The following is a 22,111-nucleotide window of genomic DNA, read 5'->3' as shown; positions in this document are numbered from 1 at the left end:
AATATCATACACTACATTGCCTCTCTCTCTCTCTCTCTCTCTCTCTCTCTCTCTCTCTCTCTCTCTCTCTCTGTGCTGAACTAGCATCCTGCTAGCAGGGGTGGATAGTGACACGTTTCAAGTAACGCACATGAGTAAAAATGTATATTTATTAGGGAGCGAGTATTTTCATGTTTCTTTTTGTAAACTGTGGTTCTACTCTTTACTCTTTTTGTTTGGAGCCAGTAATCTACTTTATCTTTATACTTATACACACTCACATAATACGTGTTAGTGTGATCAGTTCATTGATGGTTTTGGTCTATTTGTGAGATTTGGGCAGACTTATCCTTTTAGCCAGTTTGCAACAGTTACAGAGTTTCAAGGAGTCATAGTGTAGCATGGGTGCTAATATTCAGATTTGAGGATTCACTGTGCTGAAATTATTAAAATCTAATCTTAATGCCAAAAATAATTTAAACATTACATTTATTCAGAATGTCTTGGCATAAAATTGTCACAATTATATAAAACTGCTGGTTTTATTTACCTGTAACTTAGCTGTACTGAAATCCAACATTCTTAGGCATACAGCACACTGAATGTTGTGGATCTCTTTAGTCTGATTTATGGTATCTTTAAATGTTTTCCTCTATCACTTTGTACATTGAGCTGTCAGTTTCACTCTTTGTCACTGTCATTATTCAAGGAAGTCAGTCCAGCAAAAGCCATGTCATTAAGTTTGGCTCAGAGGTCAGCCCTTGCATCAAAGATTTACCAAGCTGCAATGTGACTATACTGATGCATCAAAAAATGCTTCAAAGAAAACTAAAAACTCTACATGCTATTTTACGCGTTTCCGCTTCTTTCTCTCTAAGCATTTTTACAGTGCCTCTTTTAGCAGTTCACTAAGGGGTTAAGTAACTGAAATTAAGCAGAAGTGCTTATCTGTGTCTGTGTGTGAGGAAGTTGAAATGTGCAGCTCACTTCCTGTTCCAAAGGTTATTTCAAAGACAGCTGTCCATTCTAGACTGGGCGAAGGAAGCAATGCAAGGAGGAGAAAAGTAAAAATGTATCCTCTGGGATTGTATTCATGATGTTTATCCTGATTCACAGTGACTGACGAGGTTAACTAATACTTTTTTTATGATAAACTAAAGAGGTGTCTTGTATCAGCTGAACTGGTCCCAGATTGTCCACAATTTAATGATTCATCACTATAAACCCTTGATAGAAGGATCATCAAGAATCACGATTCTGTTGTGCAGGATTTGTTTGCATTTTGCTCCCATTTTCCACAAGTTTAAGTTAAAGATCTAAGACTTTTAATGCAATCAATAAATATTTTTCTCTCAAATTTTGGTCTCAAATTTGTTAAACTCTTCCTTTTCCAAGATAATCCATCTGCTTGACAAGTGTGGCATATCGACTTGCTGTTTAAACAGCATCATTGGTTCACAGAAGTGCCTTGGGATGGTCACAATAAAAGGCCACTCTAAAATGTATCATGATGTCACATGAGGGAGTGTGCCATTGGCATGCTGAATGCAGAAATGTCCATCAGAGCTGTTGCCCGTGAACTCCAAATTTTTTGGCTGTGCAAACCATGTGTTGCATCAGCTGTTTAATTGACTGGTCTCAGACAAACGCTGGATGTGGAGGTCCTGAGCTGTGTGACTACATGTGGTCTGTTGTTGTGAGTCTGGTTGGATGTACTGCCAAATTCACCGAAACAGCACTGGAAACAGCTTATGAACGTGAACGAATCCTTCAGTTCATGGCCAACAACTTTTTTGGACATTCCTGCAGTCAGAATGGCAATGGCGTGATCCCTCAAAACTTTTGACATCTGTGTTCATTGTGTTGTGCGATCAAACTGCACGTTTTAGAGTGGCCTTTTATTGTGATCATCCCAAAAAAACATCTCTCAAAATTTGAGAGAAAAGTATCTATTGAGTGCGTGACAAAAATGTCTTAATTTGAGTTCAGTACATTCTAATGTCTCTAATTGTCTATTTGAATTGTATTGAGTTGTAATGTGTGGTGATGTGTCACTTTATATTATGTAATAAATGATAAATCATATCACATCATATCATAGTGTATCATCATTATATCGTGGTGTAGCGGATTGTATTGTAACATATTATGTCACTTGTATTAGATCTTAGTGTATTGCCATGTAACTGTATTGTGCACTGTATTGTATTATGCTGTAATGCATTATAGCATATTAAAATATGTCATATGCATCATACTCATATTGGTATTGGCCTGTTGCATAATATTATTTGCATTATATGTATTGATCATTTTGTATCATTTTGCATCCTATCCCATCACATCACATCACAACAGTATGCACTGATCCATAAGGTAATGCATCATATCTCACTGGATCACATCACATTGTATAATATATGTTTCATATGTATCGTAATTGTTATGTCGTATTGTAGCTATTATGTAATTTTTATTAGGTAATTTATTATGCATATCATAATATTTTGACTTCTTATTTATCATATTGTATCCTATCCCACTGTATTGTACTGTATTGTTTTGCATCACATTGTATTTCATTCTTATAACCTGTAGTAGTATACTGTACATATGTTTTGTATATATTATATACAGCATGTCATATTGTTGAAAATGAGAGTGTGTCAGTAACCCTACAGAGCATTTTCACATCCGCCTGTTAACTCAGGAGAATTATTTGTGAACCAAGTGTCTTCTTTTGAGTGTCACATGTCTGTTTCTCACTAACATCGGCCCACACAACAGCTCCACTCACCCTCATCTCAACATTTTACCTTGAGGCAACACATATCCTCTTTCCTCCTCTCTTCTACATTTTCCCTTCGTCTGTCTCTGTCAGACCAAAGCAATATCTTACATAATTCTGCTTTCTGACCCCCTTTTGGCTGTCTCAAACGATTACTGTCTTTTTTTAAAGTCTTTCTCTTTCCATTAAACTTTGCTTCCCCATTCACTCCAGTTACTAATACACTATGCACATCTATTTCCTGCTGAATATTCTGGTCTCCCTTTAATTAAACTATAACTCTCTGCTCTGCATGGATCAGTGACACCCAGTAAAATAGTTATTCATTTATTGAACTTGCTCTATTGGTATATTGCACTGTCTTCTGTAGCCATGAGGTTACAATAAAAGGTCAACTGCTTCTGTGTGCGGACCTTTATAATAAGAATGAGAACAGCTGTGCATTTTAATGGCACCCTCAATGACTCCAGGACCAGTTTTTGTAATATCACTGTAAATCAAGGCATGGGTCAGCTGGAGAGCTATTGGGAGGACTGAGGCACTGATCTGTAAGCTATGGCTACATCTGTTTGATTCATGATATACAAAACTCAAAGTGGATATGCATGAATATGAATTATAATGTGTTGATTAGTAAGCTTTAGAGATGCTGGTAATTGTATTTTGATTGGATCGAGCCAAGCTAGCCATTTCTCCATGCCTCCAGACTTTGTGCTAAACTAAGCTAAGCTAAGCTAAACTTAGCTTTTTTCTGGATTTTTATATTTAATGTACAGACATGAGAGTGGTATTAATCTTCCAGTCTAACTCACTGAAAAAAGTGAATAAGCGTATTTCCCAAAATATCAAACTGATCTCTGAATTAATTTAGTGGAGTACAATATAATAAATGTACTTAGTTACAGCAAGCATACTTAAAATCGTTTGCTGAATGGGCTTCAACTGAAGTGAAAAAGAAGTGAAAGTATTCACGTGCAAATGTTGATGATATTTACCAAATTAGCACGCCACAAATAGCATCGACACCTAATGTACTTACCGTTAAGTTCAGTAGGTTAGATTTAGGAAAATGATATTATGTAGGTCACGTTTAGAAAAAGAAACATGGTTGGGCGTCATCATTTACGTACTAACCTTAGAAAATGATTCTGTTTTGCTATTCTTTTCTAAATGAGTTATGTTTAGGCAAGTGAAGATATACAGGTTAGGTTTATGAAAAGAAATGTGGTTGGGCATCGTCATGTATGTACTTTATGTAAAGTTAGCTACTTATAATGTGAAATTATGTGGGTTAGGTTTAGGCAGGGAAAGTTACATAGGTTAGGTTTACGAAAAGAAACATGGTTTGACGTTGTCATGCGTATGGTTAGGTTTTGGAAAGCAAAGTTATGTAGGCTAAGTTTAGGAAAGTAAAGTTATGTGGGTTAGGTTTACATGGTTGAATGCTGTTACTTTCCATTATGTAACATTAAGTTACATACTTAACGCAAAATTACATGGGTTAGGTTAAGGCAAGTAAATTTATGTAGGTTAGGTTTACGAAAAGAAACATGGTTGGGCATCGTCATGTACACACTTAACGTAAAGTTACATACTTAGGGTAAAGTTACGTGAGTTAGGTTTAGGCAGGGAAAGTTACGTAGTTTTGGTTTATGAAAAGTAATATGGTTGGGCATTGTCATGTTCATACTTAACGTAAAGTTACGTACTTAACTTAAAGTTGTGTGGGTCAGGTTTAGGCAAGCAAAGCTACGTATGTTAGGTTTAGGAAAAGAAATATGGTTGGGTGTCATCATTTACATGCTTAACGTTAAGTTACATACTTAAAGTAAAGTTATGTGGGCTAAGTTTAGGAGAGTAATGTTACGTAAGTTAGGTTTAGAAAAAGAAACATGGTTGGGCGTCATCATTTATGTACATAACGTTAAGCTACATACTTAACGTAAAGTTACATGAGTTAGGTTTAGGCAAGTAAATGTATGTAGGTTAGCTTTATGAAAAGAAACATCGTTGGACATTATCACCTATACTTAACACTAGCTTGCATACTTAATGTGAAGTTGAAAAGAAACATAGTTGGCCGTTGTCATGTAAGCACTTAAAGTTACGTATTTAATGTAAAGTTCCATAGATTAGGTTTCGGCAAGTAAAGTTATGTAGGTTGGGTTTTGGAACAGAAACATGGTGATGACGAATCTCAAAATAACTCACACTTCACTTGGTTTCACACAGGACGTGAACGCCAATCTTCTTGGGGAATGTCCTGTGTTTATTTGACCCAGCCACTACCCTAACCCTGCTTATATGGACTGTGTTAGCATATTGGTCATGTGATTGCAGCCTTCCCAAATGCATGGGTTATATATGAATCTGGATGCATTACTTTTCATATGTATACTGTAGGTATGAACAGTGCATGAGAACATAATAACACTGTACCATTATCCTGGAGGGAACAGCAGATATTAGTAATAAAATTAATGGTGGCTCTGTTCCAGTGGTTTAGGTGAACGACACCAGGACTATGGAACTGACACACCTAAGTGGAATGCAGCCATTGTGTTATGAAATGGATGCAATGTGGTGCATCCTTACTTTTTGAAACACCTAAAGTAACACTATTTTTTGCATTTTTGGACACTGCACTTACTTAACTGTCAAAATGTGTGTGCCTCCGTATTTTAAATGACAGTGGTCTCATCTTGCTGAACAAATGTCAGACAAATGAGATATGAAACATCTAAGCTCCTGTGCAACATGCATTCACTGAAGCTGCCCTCTGTAACAGGTCCGTTTGACAAGTTTGCACTTTACAGTCAAACCTGCAAGCAGAAGTCTCAACACCCACATGAAAGTTGTGATGACATCCTGGTTTATTTCAGCAGATGAATCAGCTGCTGTGACAGAAACCAGACTGAGGAATCTGTCTTCCACTGCAGCTGACAGAAAGATATATAATTCTTGATAAATGTCTATGTGTGTACAGTATGTGTGTGTTTGCTTGCTTGTTTAAGGTTCATTATATAGTTGGTCACACTAATGCAAGTATTTTAAATGGCCATGCACAGCTGGAAATGATCTCACTTCTACAAGGATCAGTCCATAAAATGTTAATTTCCACATGGCCAATGATTCTCCCTCCACCATCGCAAGCCAGAGCACATGAAAAAAAGTCTACCTTGGTAGATTGTCATCTACCAGAAAACCACATGACAATAAGTGATTATGTTTTTTACAGCGTTTCAGAGATGACGCTCAGCTGTAGCCGGAGGTGGTACATTGTGGTGCGTGCACACACGCGCAGGGAATAATCAGGTTTTCTGTAAGCATTCAAAAATTGTCTCAGACTCAGAGGAGTGTACATCTTATTAAAATCCTTAGATAAACACATGCAAAGCACACAAGACAAACATGTAAAGGAGCCCTTGGCTTTGTTGTTTTACTATGAGACCTGGGAAATACAGCTCCCCTTGTGACAGGCCTCATGCCATTTAAACTTAAACAGAAAAATGCTTTATTGTTTTTACTACACGTCATTGTACCTTTCTGTGTCAAAGCTCTTTTAAAAAATGAATGAAAATGTCATGTGATCATGTTCATGATCTTTGGACTGAGAATACCGACCAAATACAGAAAGTACAATTGACTACAATTACATGTGGCAAGGCAGCAGAGAATAGCTTTTCTTGAAATGGATATGTAAGAACGCTTTGAAGTTGGGTGATGATTTCAGTCTATCAAAGCGAATGTGTGGTGTGTGTGGCTTTTTTTCTTTTTTTTAAACTTTGTATTCAAATGGTGGATTTCCTGTGCAGTCACTCAGTAGTGAGACTTTTACCATATAGGGATACAACTCAGAGGAGGGTTAGTGGGCAAAGGGAAGAGAAAAGAAGAACTAACAAGACTCACTTCTCAAGTCTCAACTTGTTGACAGCTGAATCAGTATAGAAGCATGAACACAGCTCACTTCGTAGTAATCAAGACAAGAAGACTCTCTTTTATTGGAACATGTGCACATACACAGTCACATGTCAGTGAACCATGTGTTTGCCTGGTTCTGTCTGTACCTGCTTAAAACACTGGTGAGGAAACAGAGCAAGAGAGAGTGAAGAGAGCAAAGAGAATGAGATAGAGACTGATTACACCTAGAGGTTTTGCAACTGTGAAGCCAGAGGGCCATCTTTTCTTTTTTGTGTCAATTTACCCATTGATCTCAACAGTCACTTTGTTGTGTTGTAGATGGACCCAAACGCAGGACACGACAAGGATGAAGGTGAACAGGTTTAATGCAAGGATTATAGTTGTGAAAATCTAAGTGAGATGACTGCCAAGCTGCATTCCAAAGCGAAACACTGTTTGAGACCAACAAACAAGAACACCGGTTTGTTTTTTTAATGTTTCCAGTGGTGCTTGTGCCACCAAACGTGGGTGTTTTTAAGTGAGCTATCACTGCGCTTCCAGCAGCATTTGTGGCACTGAATGTGGGCATCTTTTAAACGAGCCATTGCTGCATTTCCAGTGGTGTTTGTGCCACCAAATGTGGGTGTTTTTTTAGAGAGCTGTCATTGTGTTTCCAGCAGCGCTCGTAGCACTGAATTTGGATATTTTTTAGCGAGTTGTCATTACATCTCCAGCTGTGTTGGACTCACATTCTGTTTCCATGGGTTGTAATAAAACAAAAAAAAGGGTTTTAAGTGTCTTTTTTTAATTAAAATTTCAAAATCTAAAAATATTTTTGAACTTCGTGCTCTTTGTATACAATGGGACTAGCCCCTGTTAGAATTTACCAGAAATACAACTCAAGTCAACTTTATTTATATAGCACCTTTCATACAAACATGCAGACCAGAGTGCTTCACATGGCAAAATTGGAATGGCACAGAGACAAGACAATAAAATATTAAAAAAGCAAACAAGCCAAAAGATGATTAAAACTCCATAGAAGAAAAAGAGGGTAAATAAATAAATAAAAAAAATAGAATAACTTAACTGAGTTTTGTCCATTATGTTGAACTCTGCACTCTTACATAATTTAGTTACACTGAATAGCGTCAGCACAAAGGCTTTTATTATCTATCTATATCCTGTATGTTTACATGATGACCTGAACTCATTAAAAAAGGAATTAACGCTTCAATTCTGCTGCGATCCTCAGATGTCTCAGCTTGTAGAGCAGGAGTGTTGGAGACTCTGAAAGAACAAGTATCCTACAGCCAAGCTACAGTATGTTCTACAGATAAGTGTCAACATGGCTGTCATACAGACAGAAGGAAAAGAGCAGCACTTTATAACACTGCAATCAGCAATTATATAGCCTAACTAATACACCTGTCTCATCAGGATGTAACTTTAAGAAGGGAGTGCTACAGAGATAAGGTCAGCTTCATTCATTCAGAGTTATGCCCCAGTTATGAACTTTGAAACTTATTTTCTGCACTCCAGACGACTTTGGTTCAGAAATGATTTTCCAGCTCTGTGCTCCATCATGCTGCCCACATCACTGGTATCCTGTTTACACCAGTCTGTTTACTCGGCGTGGGCAGATGGCTGCACGTCACCTTCACATTCAGCTGTGCCGACGTGGGTGCATCCACTGTCCTACAAGACTTCATTACAATGCATCACACCCAGCTCAGCGCACTCGCATGGTAAATCTTATGCCCTTAAAAGGCGCTTTTCAACCGCCTGCTGTCTCTGCAACGAGCCCTGTCTCTCTTCTGTTACTCCTGTGCAGACTCTGCTGGTGAAAGGTGGGATAGGACTGTGAGATTACAGTTCCTCCTCATGTTCCTGTTGACAAGGGTTTTGCACAAGCTTACATGAGGGTTTTTAGCGCAGTAAATTTGTGTATTTGCATGTAAAATAAGTTTTGGGATGAGAGATAAAATAAGGGAAATGAAGAATCAGTGATGTCATTAGACCAAAACTGACAATTTGTTTGGATTTACTGTTTATTTTCTGGAAAATAGGCCTTTACTGATGGCTAAAGATGGCGAGTAAGTGCGGGAGTAACCACTAATTAAAACTAAATCGCAACAATAATAATATTTTTTAACCCCCCCCTCCCTTTTTATTGCTAAACAAATAGTTTTCTAAATGTTATTTTAAATATTTCGAGGTAATATTTTCGTAATATGTTGGTAACACAATGATAGTAAAGTGGCAGTTTATATGATCTCAAATTTTAATAAGTTTCTACACATACATTTCGTTTCTATGGTCATGTAGCCACTGGCTTTCTGGTGGATTGCTGTCTTAACTGCACTTTGAGGTTTAATATTGCAGCAGAGGCGTTTGACAGAAAGATAAAAACGCCATTGATTTTATATGTCAATTTCAATTTTACAAACCGTTGCGTTAATGAACACACCCCTTCTAAGCATCGTCCAATCCTCCCCGCCTCCCGACACCATGAACCAATCACAATGAAGCAGACGAACGTTCCCCTCATTTGATTGGCTACAATAAATGAACCAGGAAGTTTACAATTTCTGTAACTGTGTGCAAGATGGAAAGCTTACCTGCTGTTCTTTAAAAGGTTAGCGACACATTTAGCGATAATTTTGAAGTTGGTTGGCTTTGAGAACATCATGCACGTTATATTTTCATTACACTCAAAGCGCTTCATGTACAGTCTTTTGTGTAAGGATAAAGTAGTAATGCTGTGCTTTGCTAGCTAACGTTAGCCTATCATCCAGGGTCAAGATGAGAAGTTCTCGAATTTAACCACCGAGACATTTATGGACCAGCCGTCTTTAACTAAACGTTGTGACAAACAACACTAAAAATATTTAACACATTAACGCTATATTTGATACTATTGCTGTATCTTTTGGACTTTAAAGACTATGGAAGTAATTTTAAGTGCAGTGGCATAAGGTTGGCTGAATTTTAGTACAGTATTTTGGTTATGGGTCAACCCTAGGAAAGAGTTAATGGCGATAAATCATTAACCATAACATTACACAGTTAAGCTAAAGCATACAGACTGTGAAACATGCTGAATCTGCTCCGTAGATCACTGGTTCCCAATCTGAGGGTTGGGACCCTCCAGAGGGGCACAAGACACATCTGAGGGTTTGTCACACAGATTATGAAAAAATATAAAGGATGAAAGGTAAAGTTTGTAACATTAAAGGGGTTTTGGTGGCATCCAACAGTAAATTTCAGATTGCAATGTCATGTGATCATGTTCATGATCTTTGAACTGAGAATACAGACCAAATACAGAAAGTATAATTGACTACAATTACATGTGGCAAGGCAGCAGAGAATAGCTTTTCTTGAAATGGATTCCTTAGGATTCCTTTGGTGTTCATTGTTCAGGAGGTTTTTACAGAATCTGAATTATCTGCAGAGTTTTCTCTCCAAAACAAACACATCAGCTGATTAAAACTGGTAAAAACACTGAATTAAGTAGATGCACTTTATAAATGAGTGTATCTCCGACACTGTTTGGCATGTCGGTGTGGGGAACTCGTCCACCACCTGCTTATCTTTGCTCACCTTGTACTCCCTTAATTCAAGATACAGAAGTTGAGGAGGTTTTCAGCGGTAGTCGGATTATCTGCAGAGGTCTCTTCCTCTTCAAAACAAACTGACTCTATGATTTAAACTGGTAAAAAGCCTGAATAAAGCAGTTTCAAGTTACAAACCAGTGTAACTCATACGCTGCTTGTCGACAACCTCTCCTCTCAGTATAACAATCTAGGTGTGAGTGAACACTAAGAACACTAACAACTTATGATGAGGGGTCAGAAGTAGATATCGCTTCATTTTAATGTGGCCACATGCCAAAAAGGATGGGGAAGCATTGAATAATTTATGAACTCAATAAGGAATACAGCAGCAACAATGAATTTGCTAGTATATGGCACCATTTTATGAACGACTGACAACAACAAATCGCTGAATTCAGTTGGAACTGATGTGACAGATGTGACACTGATGTCAAACTTCTATGAGCCTACAAAGTCAGTTGTTTATTGAGTGTCTAACTCCAAAACTGACTTATAATATCATCACTATAAGTCCTGACAATGTCATTTCCATTTTAAGTAGCCAGCTCTGTGGTTTTAGATATGTGCAAACATGATATGCATTGATTATACTGAGATCACAGTATGCATTCTGTTTTTGATGTTTCCTTTAAGTGTACCCCACTGCATGTTAACATAATGACATCAGCATGTTTGTTCTTCCATACTTTGTGTAGGAGTGTAGAGCACCATGGGTAACACAGAGAGTGTGGTGGTGCAGAAGCGGCTGACCCGCTTCCGCCCAGAGGAGCGGCCTGTGATTGAGGGGGTCTTCGACAGGCTTCAGGGCGGTGCTGGTGGCCCTTCAGGGGCCCCAGGGAAAACACCAGCAGGGAAGACACTAACGCTCGAGATGCTGCAGGTGTGATTGTTAATGCAGTAAATAAACTGAATAATTAGCAAATGTAGGAGTCATTCCACCTGTTTTGCAGGAACAAATGTTATTGGTGATTTAAAAAAGATTATGTGCTTGTTTTTCTTTCTACTGCTTCATTATCTTTGCACTGAATGTTTACTCAGAGATAAATATATTTGACCTTAATTCCCTTTGCATTTAATTTCCAGTTATTGTTCTTTCTATCTTAGTGTAGTTTTACATATTTTATATACCTACAGAAGGAATACGCTCTCAGAAACATGCTTTGTTTCTTTAACTCTGACTATATGTTATGCTCTTGTTCCACTGAGCAAATGTCATTTCAATCCATTGTATTTTATCAGTTTATCTGTCAGTGTATAATCGACTCCTCCTTTCGTCTGTCCCAGTCTTCGATGGGCAGCCTGGCGCCAGACTCCATGGTGAGGAGGATCTACCAGTGCATGTGTAGTATTGACCCTGGAGTGGCAGCACCCGCAGCTTCTGGGAAGACCAGCACCCCCGCTGCTTCTGGAGTAGGTCGAGAGCAGTTGGTCATATTCCTAGCAGACACCCTGCGGGGCACTGCAGAAGAACGGGCTCCTCTCGTCTTGGCCATGTCTCAGCATGGAGCAGGGGCAGCAGCGGTTGTCACATGTGAGCAGGTAGCAGAGGTAAGGAGAGGGTGAAATTATATAGAAAATAATGTGTCAGCTTCTGTGGTATGTCTCTTCTTCTCTACTTTTTCTTTTGTCACATGCTTGTGATTTCAACAGATGTGCCACAGAGTGTTTCGGAGGTGGCTCTCCGCTCCGCTGTGCTAGTGACACAATTTTTTTTGTTGTACTTTGTAATTTGTCTGGTTCTGGATCAATTAACATGCAGTTCACATTCATTACTTGTGGAGGACCTGTTTGAATGTGAGACATAGATTGAATAAATTGCATGTAAGTTTGTCGTTACTCAGATATTTTTTTTACATGATAGTTTTTTTTTTACTATAACTCAAGTAGTTATTTTTTATTATTACTTTTACTTCTACTTGAGGTATAGTAATTATCAAGTAACAATACTTTTACTGGAGTACCGTTTTTGTTTGCTCCTCCCACTACTGGTCACAACCCTCCCTTCACTCTGCCCCTCCATCCCTCCTTACTGACACTCTGCTCTGACCTTTTTTAACCTTTCTCCGTAGTTCCTCCAAGACCTGATTTCTGCTGTAGTTCAGATTCTGGACCACAGAGGGCGCCTGCAGGCCTGGAAGCCAGAGAAAATGGGTGATGGCTCCCTGGGTGTCAAACTCCTGGCAGAGCAGATGTGTTCTGAACTCAAACCATCAGGTAAACAAATGATTTGAACATATTAACAGTAAGAAAATGGGACTGATCTCCTCTTCCTGTTTCAATTCTCAGATCAGGGAGCTTGTGATGTTTCCTGTCTGGAGGACTGGATCTTCAGGGTCTCCCAGGTGTCATTATACCTGGAGATGCTGGTAGCTGAGGGCCTAAATGTGTCCTTGAGCAGCCGGCTGGCCCCCACCCTGCTGCCCCCCTGCAGGGAGACACCCTGGAAAGAGCTGAGGTGTCTGCTGGACCTTCCTGTCCTCATGTTTCTGGCGCCACAGGTCAGTATACAAACGTATACAGCATTGTATTGGTAGACTATGACCAAGCTGATTTTCACTCCTTCCTCAGTGTGAGCATTTTTTTGGTGAAAGTTCCAAAACCATAGTGCAGCTGATTTTTTAAGAGAGTTTATACATTTGCCACCATCAGGAGCAATGTCTCTGTGTTTCTGCATTATTGGGGATGGAAAAATGAAAGAATAAATAACAAAAGACAGAAAGAAAGACTGAAAGAGAAAGAAGAGACAAATATCAGCAAGTGGGCCACTGTTGCTTTAGTGGCATAAGTCGATTCTCAGTGGCATGTCACTGTTGATTATTATTATGCCGCAGCTGTTGTGCCGACTTGACATATCCCGATTTTTATCAGCATATGCTGATGGTATGCCACTTTGAAAGTAGAGTGCTTTGCTTTTGTTCAACTGGCATAAAGCACATGATAACGGTCACATGTGTTCCAGAGGCATGAACCACTTTCCACCATCATGGGACAACATTTTCACATATGCCAAGGCATGTATGTCGCTGCTGTGCACCACATAAAACCTGTATCCCACTTATGTCCCAGTGACAGGAGCCACTATTCACCAGCTGTAATCATGTGAAACTGGTAGCTTATACCATAATGTTGCAGTAAAGGAAGTTTGATATTGTGAGGCTTCACTCAAACTGCCTTGAGCCTTGTATTGAACAAAAATAAAAAAAAAAGACAACCTCCTTATGCTTGTAATAACTGTAATAACTGTATCCTGTAATAACTTTCCAGAACTGTAAAATCCTGTCTAAGAGTAGTATAAATCTGTTTATAATGATTATGTTTTAGAGTTGACTATAAAAGTATAAAATGAATTAACTTTGTTGTACACAAACATTCAGACGTAAGAGTACACTTTCTTTTACCTCACAAAACCTTACCTACATTTGTAAAACTTGGAAAATGTGTATTGTATATAAGCTCTGTTTTTGCTCCATGGTTAACACTATACTTAAACCATCAGCCACCGCTTGATTCCTTTGAAAAGACAAGCCAGTTCTCTCAAACACCTTAGACTAAACACAAGCAGGGCTGTCGTCATGTAATTATAACTACTATAAATTTGACCAGTTTTATTTCTATAACGGGAACCAACAGTACTGAGAGCAAAGACTAAGGTAGAGTGGCATTAACTAGAAACCCAATAAATCATGTGGGAACATGAGGAACAGGTTTTTCCATCATATTGTGTGGCAGTAATGTGATCAGTTCCACCTACCTCATTGTCATCTAGTTTTATTACAGCTGCAGACAATTCATCAGACGTCACTGTTATTCCCACAGTGACATCATAAACAGTAAACCTTTTGCTTTGCACATCATCAGGCCATATCGTTAATATTCCTCCCAAGAATTTAACTATTTCATCTGTGCAACTCACGCCAGTGTTATAAGATGGTAAACAAGTTTTACTGTTATTCATGGTTTTGACCTCTTCTCAGAATTTACTGTAAATATGACGTTGCAACTTCCTGGCAAACAAATCAGCCCTTGTGGTTTTCTCATTTCCTGTAGTTAAATTTAGAATTGGTACATTTTTAAAACTCAAACAAAGGTCCTGTGGGCTGCTTGTACTGTTTAAAGTAGTGTTTATTTATATGGCACCTTTCTATGTCAGACATCATGAACAGCCTCACAATGAAAGGCAAAAGACGGACACAAGAATAAACAGAAATGCTGATTTGTACGCATAATACATCATTTTTGGTTTGCTGTTGGTTAAAGGAATACTTCAAAAATGACCATTTGTATTTCAGTAACTAACAGTGTGTTATGTTGACATTAGGAAGAAAACGTTTTTTCTGCATGCCTCCATGATATATGAAGAATCCAAAAACAGATGTAAAAGATGCAAACAGATCTTTTGGTATAGTTTTGCTGTTGTTAAATGTGGCACCTCTTTACTTCAGTTCATCAAGAATTTTCTCCGTTTTTGGATTCTTAGTGCATTGTGGAAGCAGTTTTATTAACAAAGTCAAGGTAGCATATGGTGAGTAATTGATATGCAAATGATCATTTTGTGGGTGAAGTCGTTCTGTAATCACTTTAAACAATAACATATAGGCAGCATAGATGATCACATAAAAGTGTAATTGTTCATACATTCACATGCCGCTGTTACAGAGTGATATTTCCACACACTGTCATTGCACATCTCTGTGTTAATCTCTCCAGTTGCCAGACAACTACAATGCCCCCTGGAGACTTGTGTTTTCCACACAGCTGCATGGAGAGAGCTTCACCAGGATGGTGACCGGCCTGACAAATTGCGGACCCACCCTGCTGCTCATCAAAGACACAAAGGGGCATGTTTTTGGGGGCTTCGCCTCCCATGCCTGGGAGGTCAAACCTCAGTTCCAGGGTGAGAGAAAAGATCCCACAGCACTTTGATGTTGTATGATGTAGATGTAATGTGTTATTTAATATTTAGTGAATACCATCTCTAGCTTATCAGCTGCCTTCATCAATTTTACAGCAAACTCAGTAACATTAGCCTACATGACTTGCTCTTTCATGTTAGCAAATGAACCAACAATTTGTAGCATTTGAAATACTGTGTTAGGTATTTAATATAACTGTACCTTAAATTAGAGTCAGAGCTTGCATAGTATATTAGCTGTTAAAGGTGCACCCTCAGACTTTTAATCAGTGTATTTAACTAAATATTGTTCAGTATTATGTTTACTTGAAAGTCATTCAAAGCTAAAGATTAATTTAAATGTATTTTAAGGATTATACAAATGCTAATATGGTGTGGCACCAACATTAGCCTTAGGATTACGAAAGGTTGTGAACTTACTACAAAAAAATGTTGTATTTTCCCTATAAAACTTTTTCACAGCAGGCATTTTTTGTGTAGGTGCATCAGTATGCCAGTGTGCACATTATTGGTGGACTGGAACTGTAAGGCCATTATTAATGTTTAAATTACACCTGTGTTTGACATATCAAATTGCTGCAATGAAAAAGTTGTATTAAGTTGATGGAATTTCCAGATTTTCAACATCACTTTAGAGGGTTTGTGTGGTATCTAGTTTGTCATACCTTCATACTTCCCTGACATCTGTGGCATACGGTATTTGAAAGTATTTGTGTAAAAACAAACAAACAAAAAATGTAAAGCTGAGCTACTGATGATAGATGTCTTTGTAGCATGTATGTCATTGTCTAGCCTACAATGCTGTGTTTCTGATATGCATATCATGCTAATGAATAGATAGGAAATAAGTGCGTTGGGCTAAACGGAGATGACACATTAAATAAAATCATGTGTCATCTCAAGTTATATGTTGCAAAAGTCCCAAAAAGGGGGCAGAGGGGTTTTTCTTTTTTTAACTGTCCTGTAATGTGATCCCCACCATTAGCACCAGTTTCTCCGCTCCGCTAAAAGGACACATTGAGGAAGTAATACTACTTGTTTGAATAGTGTGGGCTGTCACTTGACTTTTTCTCTCAGATCTTCATAATTTGTATATATGTCTGTGTGCAGGTGACTCCAGATGCTTCCTGTTCACTGTGTTCCCCAGACTGAGAGTTTATACAGCAACAGGATACAACCAACACTTCATGTACCTCAACCACAGTCAGCAGACCATGCCCAACGGACTGGTGAGACTGCACAAGTTTAACAGTGAGGAACTCCTGGCCATAATTAAGATGAAATTAATCAGGTCTTTAATAAAAGTAGACTGTCTGTGCATTAGAAAGACGCAAATAATTTTGAATTTGGTGCTACATGACCAGAGAAAACAGAGGAAAAGGGGCTGTGGCATTTGCTTTTGCTCAAGAAGTAGAAAAGCTACAACTACCAGACGCCGCACCAGACTAATTAACGCTGCTGCTGGTGGGTAATGTAAGATGCCGTACACATGCCGCATCTTTAACCGCCTGGAAATGCGAGGTCGGGCGCTGGGTGCTACTTTTGTGCCTTTTTTGAGCCAGCTGTCAAGAGTGCAGCAGCAGGTCTTTTCTGAGGTTGCTAGGCAACCTTAACAAGCACCGTATCAAAACCTGTTTACCTGAAATCTTGAGTGCAGAGCTGATCCTCCTCCAGGTGCTGTTTATAAGACTGTGGACATATCGTCCGTGGGACAGATGAAGGCTCTTAGTAGCCCTGCACTTAAATGATCAACTTTTCTGTAGTTATCACAGACTGATATTTACAGAAGAAGGGAAAGATATCTGTCGGCTTTGACTGGTTGTTCCATGTCACATGACATGCAGTGCACGCTGCTGCGTTCCAAAAGTTGAGCTCGGTTTATTTCAGAGCGCAGCCGGTGCGACGATGTTGCTCTGGCATTTGAGCGCAACTGCCGTGCGTCTACATTGAAAACAATGAATTTGAGGGGGCAAAAAACGCGGCATGTGTACGGCCCCTAATGCAAACTTGTCAAAAAACTATCTTGTGTTACAGTTAAACAGTAAGCCAAAACATGTTTCTGAAAAATCAGAAATAGGCAATGCAGCAACAGAATCTTGGTTTATATTTAATCAGCGCTGCTTAGTTTTACTTATCATTTCAGTTTTTTCTGCCTCTGTTTTCACTGTGCAGTAGACAGTATGGCGCTCACTTAAGTTCACAAATTCTCGCTATTTCAACTAAACAAAGCATTAAAATATGTTTCTAAAACATTTTAGGCAAGAAATAGGCAGCATGGATGAAAGTTTACCACAGTTCTCACGCTCTAACACCCACATTGTTTTGATACAAGGCTGGTTGAAACTCAGCGAAATATCCCTTTAAAGTTTCACTAATCTAGTAACTATGTCTCATGTTACAGTGGTCAATTGTAGTGACAAACTTGCACAGGATTATCCGCCAAGGGCTGACTGTAACTCCACTCTCATCTGTGTTGTTTGCAGCAGCAGGCAGCTGTTTTCAGAGATAAAGCTCTGATAAACCCACTGTACACTACCTGCCCAGCACCAAACAGCAGACAGACACAGTTAGAGACTAGCTTTTCTCAGAAGTTGATGTGGACCAAAACAGGGCTAAAAGGAGAGTGAATGTTTAACACAACATAATATGTCAATTTTATGTTTGATTTCACAAAATATTAATAGTTGAATTCCATAAACAGTATTTCCACTTTAGGATAAAACCAAGACTTCAATGATATTTAAGATTTAATTTAATGAATACTTGTCTTCAGCCTTTTTGTCTCGTGGTGTTTATGTTTTGCGATCTTCATCAGGGTATGGGCGGTCAGCACGGCTACTTCGGACTGTGGCTGGACAGTGAATTTGGCCGAGGTCATAGCCGTGCACGGCCGAAGTGCACCACCTACGGCAGCCCTCAGCTCTCTGGAGAAGAGGACTTCACCCTGGACTCAATGGAAGTGTGGGCGGTTGGAAAACCTCCAGAACCAGAGGAGGTCAGAGTCTGAATACTTGCTCTTTTTAATATTTTTTCTTTCTTGGACTTTTTTTTTTTGCCTTTATTTGATAGTAGACACAATAGAGGCAGACAGCAAACAAGGGGAGAGACTGGGTATGACAGCAACAAAGTGCTTTAATGCCTTTTTCAGTACAGACAGGGTGAACAGACCAGTTTTTTTTTATTTCAGGTCAACAATTTGTCACACACTGAAATTCATATTCAGTAAAATCACAACAAAACTCTGCACTCTTTTTTTTTTTTTTTTTTTTAGAATTTAGGCAAAGGAGAACATGCAACATCAGGCATGTAATTAATTGTACCACAAATAGAGAACTTCATTTACATTATGGCTTTTTGACACGATACAGCTGTTTCCTTTAGAATATGAAGACTTAAATTTGGTATTTCTGTATGTTTTCAGGGCGAGGAAGGGCAGGGCAAGAGGAGTGTCCTGCATATGGATCCAGAGGTCCAGGCCATAATGGAGATGACGGGGAAGACTCTGCACAGTCAGGGCTTCAGGGAGCCAGAGGAAGACCAGGAGCAATGAGGGGCAACTAGACCAAAACAGTCTTAACTTATAAAGACTTGTGGTCCACCTGGTATCACAAAGCATGATTTTGTCATCTGACAGAGCGGACTTAAAGACACTTTCCAGGATACAATAGAGTGATAACAGATTTCTATTCTCTGCCTTTTATTCAGTTTGGACCGTTTTACAACAAAATGCAACTTCTTCCAAGGGTAGCTTTGGTATTTTTCAACTTGGATCCTATTTTCCCACGTTCAGTCTCAGTAACTAATGGAGACAACAATTTTTGAAATTGGTCCAATATTGACCAAGAGTGGGAAAACAGGCTACGGTGAAAAGTTAATGGGCAACTGTGGGCACTTAGAATAATACTCTGAGCCTGTCAGTGGCAAAAACAAGCACTTTTACTGGGCGTAAATTGACAATGCAAAAATGCCCAAAGTGGTTATAGTGCAGCCTGTTTTGCGGCTGCCAGCTGCTACGCTGTGGCTCAATACTGGATCAGTTTCAAAAATTGTTGTTCCCACAGTCACTTAGACACAAAACATAGGAAAACGGAGTTGAGATTGAAAAATACAGAAGTTACCCTTTAATTACACAAAGCACAGAAGTCATTCTCATGTCTACACCAGTCAGCTGTCAAACATGGTGTTGGCTATGGAAGATGTCATCACAACATAAACCAGGCTAAAAAGGCCTAATTAGGTTTAAAGGCAGCTTATAAGTGGTCTGTGAAGTCTAATCTAACCCCTTCACACACAACAGAAAGCTAAGAGTGTGTGGGCATCAAGCAAGCTTTCATTATCAGTGTGAAAGGGACCAATGTGTCATTGGTTTGTTAACGCTTATTTCCACCACACTACACTGGTATTTGATAGAGGCAAACTTTTTTCAGTGAGTATTCAAGTAATACATCAGAAAAATCTATCAGAGAAAAGGCAGTAGGAGCAGTTTCTTCCTCAGCAGAAGCCTAGCTCAACCAAACGCAGTGCATCCACATGATTTTTACTGAAACGACTGACTGAAGTATTAGGTTGAGGAAAGAAAGCCCAACGTAACATTAAGTTACATTGTTACTGATTATGTATAACAGTGAAATAATACAGTGAATTATACTGAAGATTTGGTTTTAAAGGATCGTTTTTATTTACTATTTTAAAAAACCCTTCAGGTTTAGGAGACAAAAACTGACACGGGCCTGTTAGTCTCTATCGAGATGGTCCACCCTCTGAGCCATTACATGTATGAGAACATGTGACCAGTGACCAACCTGTTTATTCAGATACCAGGGGTTCTTAATAATTGATCCCTCCTCAAACTGACTGGATAAGCTTAATGAAACAATAATGAATAAATGAAATTAATAAAAGAGACAGAACAAAGGTTACGATATTGTAACCTTTGTGCTATAAGCATAGGCTTTGACCTCTACTGGACTCCTTGGGTAATACTCCTCCCATCACAAGCACGCATTTGTCGGCCAATCAGGACCTGCCGACATGGATATGTGTGGACCCCACAGTGTATAAGGAGACACACCAAGGCTATCCATCATCATCCGACAGCCTCTTTAGTTAGCAGCATATTGACAATACCCCTAGGTAGAGGACTCTGCCTGCGCTAATAGAGCTAGGGTTACAATATCGTAACCTTCATTCTAGCTCACAGAACTTGTCTTACTGCATTAAGTTGTTCATGATTTTACAACTGAGACTGAGAAACTGCATCAAAGTCAACAGGTAATAAACTATACTGAAGATGCAGGGCAGTTTATTAGGGCTTGAATGTAACAGAATCTCATGGTCCAGTGCAGAGATGATTCTGTATGTCACTGTTTATTGAACAGTTCTGCCAGTTGCTTTTAGCAGCAAGTCTAACTAGGTGCTGCCCAACTGAAAACACTGTATAACAGCAATGGCAACAGATTTATTGCCTCTTATAATAATTTCAGTCATTGTAGAATATACTGTTTAAAGTTGATGGAGATATTTCTGTGTGTGTGTGTGTGTGTGTGTGTGTGTGTGTGTGTGTAGTACATACATTGCAGTGCTGCTCATACTAAAGTAAGAGGGGGCCTGGAGGTTGCACCTACTTTCACTTGTGATTCTCAGTTGAGTGAACTGGGACATTTTGCTTAGTCAGTGTGTCTTCATTTCATCATGTTGTAAAAAATGTTGTTAAATGTTGGCATCAACATAAATGACCAGGTCTCCACTTTGACATCTCAAATTGTACTAATACATGCACCTGCCCAGAGACTGAAAGGCAACTCTATTCATCCACCTCCTCCTCTTCTCTTCTCCTATCATGCAAATTACAGAGGCAAGTTACACATGCAAATCTTTTATATACTCTTACAGCAAATTCACACAGTGGCATGGTGGACATAGCTCAATAAAGAAGGCTTATACTTGTCTTTATATTTGTGTAAGAAAATTATTTTATTATTTATCCCCAGAAATGTGAATACATTTGAATTCGGAATTACCTCGTTACAGTATCTGCTCTTCATTAAACTTATTCAGCCAAGGCTGGATAAAATGCTGTTTACAACAACTGCATATATGGTAGAGATGGTCACCCTCTATCCCTTAATATAGCAGTCAATCAATCAAACTTTATTTGTATAGCTCTTTTCATACAGTTTATGGCACTTTAGAGGCCTATTATATCTATGCCTATGACTATCTTGTTCTGATAGGCTAATAATAAGATAGCAGAAATATCCTGTAAGCAGTAAAACAATGGGAGGCTAAAGCACAGATGTCGTGCATTACATAGTGTTTATATTCATATATTTTTTCCCTGTCTCTCAATGATCTGCATTTATTTTCCTCATCCTAATTTGCACATGCTGCTATTCATGCTCCTATTTCTATAGTTCTGACAATTGTATTTTCCATTACGTTTAATGGTCACATTTGCTTAACTGTGTCTTAAACTGGGTTGGCTCTCCTAATTCTATAGTATTTGCTGTTCTGAGGACTTGATTTAATCTTTTTAAAAACCTTCTCAACCTTTTTTCATGTCAGAGACCCCCAACTGTTTGTTTTCATATTTTAAATCGGTGATTCCCGACCATTTTGTCTTTCGATCCTATAGAATTGAGTTGATTTATAAACCAGAAGCAAGTATTGAGCAAACTGGGAATACATTGCTTTCTCTGCTAATGCTACCCTCATCTACAGTTATTTCGTCTAAGGACATTTTTTACCCAGTAGCCCCTAAAAGATCTGATTATGTTTGTTGTTACCTTGATGTTATGTCTGTTAAGAGCTACTGTCCAGCAACCACATGTCAGCACTGCACTTAAAGGGGAACACCACCTAAATTAAAGATTACAGTATATTATTTCTTCAGCTGAGGAAAGTTCAATTAAT

The 22,111-nt window shown here is 38.7% G+C and overlaps 1 protein-coding gene across 2 annotated transcripts; it reads left to right on the top strand.

The window, feature by feature from the left end:
- The first annotated feature begins 9,220 nt into the window (after nucleotides 1–9,220).
- On the top strand, nucleotides 9,221–21,151 carry meak7 (MTOR associated protein, eak-7 homolog). 2 transcript variants are annotated; one of them, XM_050074306.1, is made up of 10 exons: nucleotides 9,268–9,305; nucleotides 9,785–9,884; nucleotides 10,983–11,167; nucleotides 11,572–11,835; nucleotides 12,357–12,501; nucleotides 12,574–12,785; nucleotides 14,995–15,181; nucleotides 16,310–16,428; nucleotides 18,015–18,194; nucleotides 18,621–21,151. In XM_050074306.1, exons 3-10 carry the CDS (start codon nucleotides 10,997–10,999, stop codon nucleotides 18,747–18,749), a joined length of 1,407 nt encoding a protein of 468 aa, XP_049930263.1. In that variant the 5' UTR covers nucleotides 9,268–9,305; nucleotides 9,785–9,884; nucleotides 10,983–10,996; the 3' UTR covers nucleotides 18,750–21,151. The 2 variants fall into 2 exon arrangements, with proteins under 2 accessions (XP_049930264.1, XP_049930263.1); XM_050074307.1 differs by lacking the exon at nucleotides 9,785–9,884 and having other exon boundaries at nucleotides 9,221–9,305.
- Nucleotides 21,152–22,111: the final 960 nt, after the last annotated feature.

Source organism: Epinephelus moara, chromosome 20 (genome assembly GCF_006386435.1).
Source record: "Epinephelus moara isolate mb chromosome 20, YSFRI_EMoa_1.0, whole genome shotgun sequence".
Classification (NCBI taxonomy): Eukaryota; Metazoa; Chordata; class Actinopteri; order Perciformes; family Serranidae; genus Epinephelus; species Epinephelus moara.
The sequence above is the reverse complement of the archived record's forward strand: the minus strand, read 5'-3'. Positions and strand labels throughout refer to the sequence as shown.

Excerpts from the sequence above, each read along its gene's own strand:
- meak7 (XM_050074307.1), top strand. The coding sequence starts at position 10,997 with ATGGGTAACACAGAGAGTGTGGTGGTGCAGAAGCGGCTGACCCGCTTC. Across the intron at positions 11,836-12,356 it reads CATGTGAGCAGGTAGCAGAG|TTCCTCCAAGACCTGATTTC; the intron begins GTAAGGAGAGGG and ends CTTTCTCCGTAG. Across the intron at positions 18,195-18,620 it reads AACCTCCAGAACCAGAGGAG|GGCGAGGAAGGGCAGGGCAA; the intron begins GTCAGAGTCTGA and ends GTATGTTTTCAG.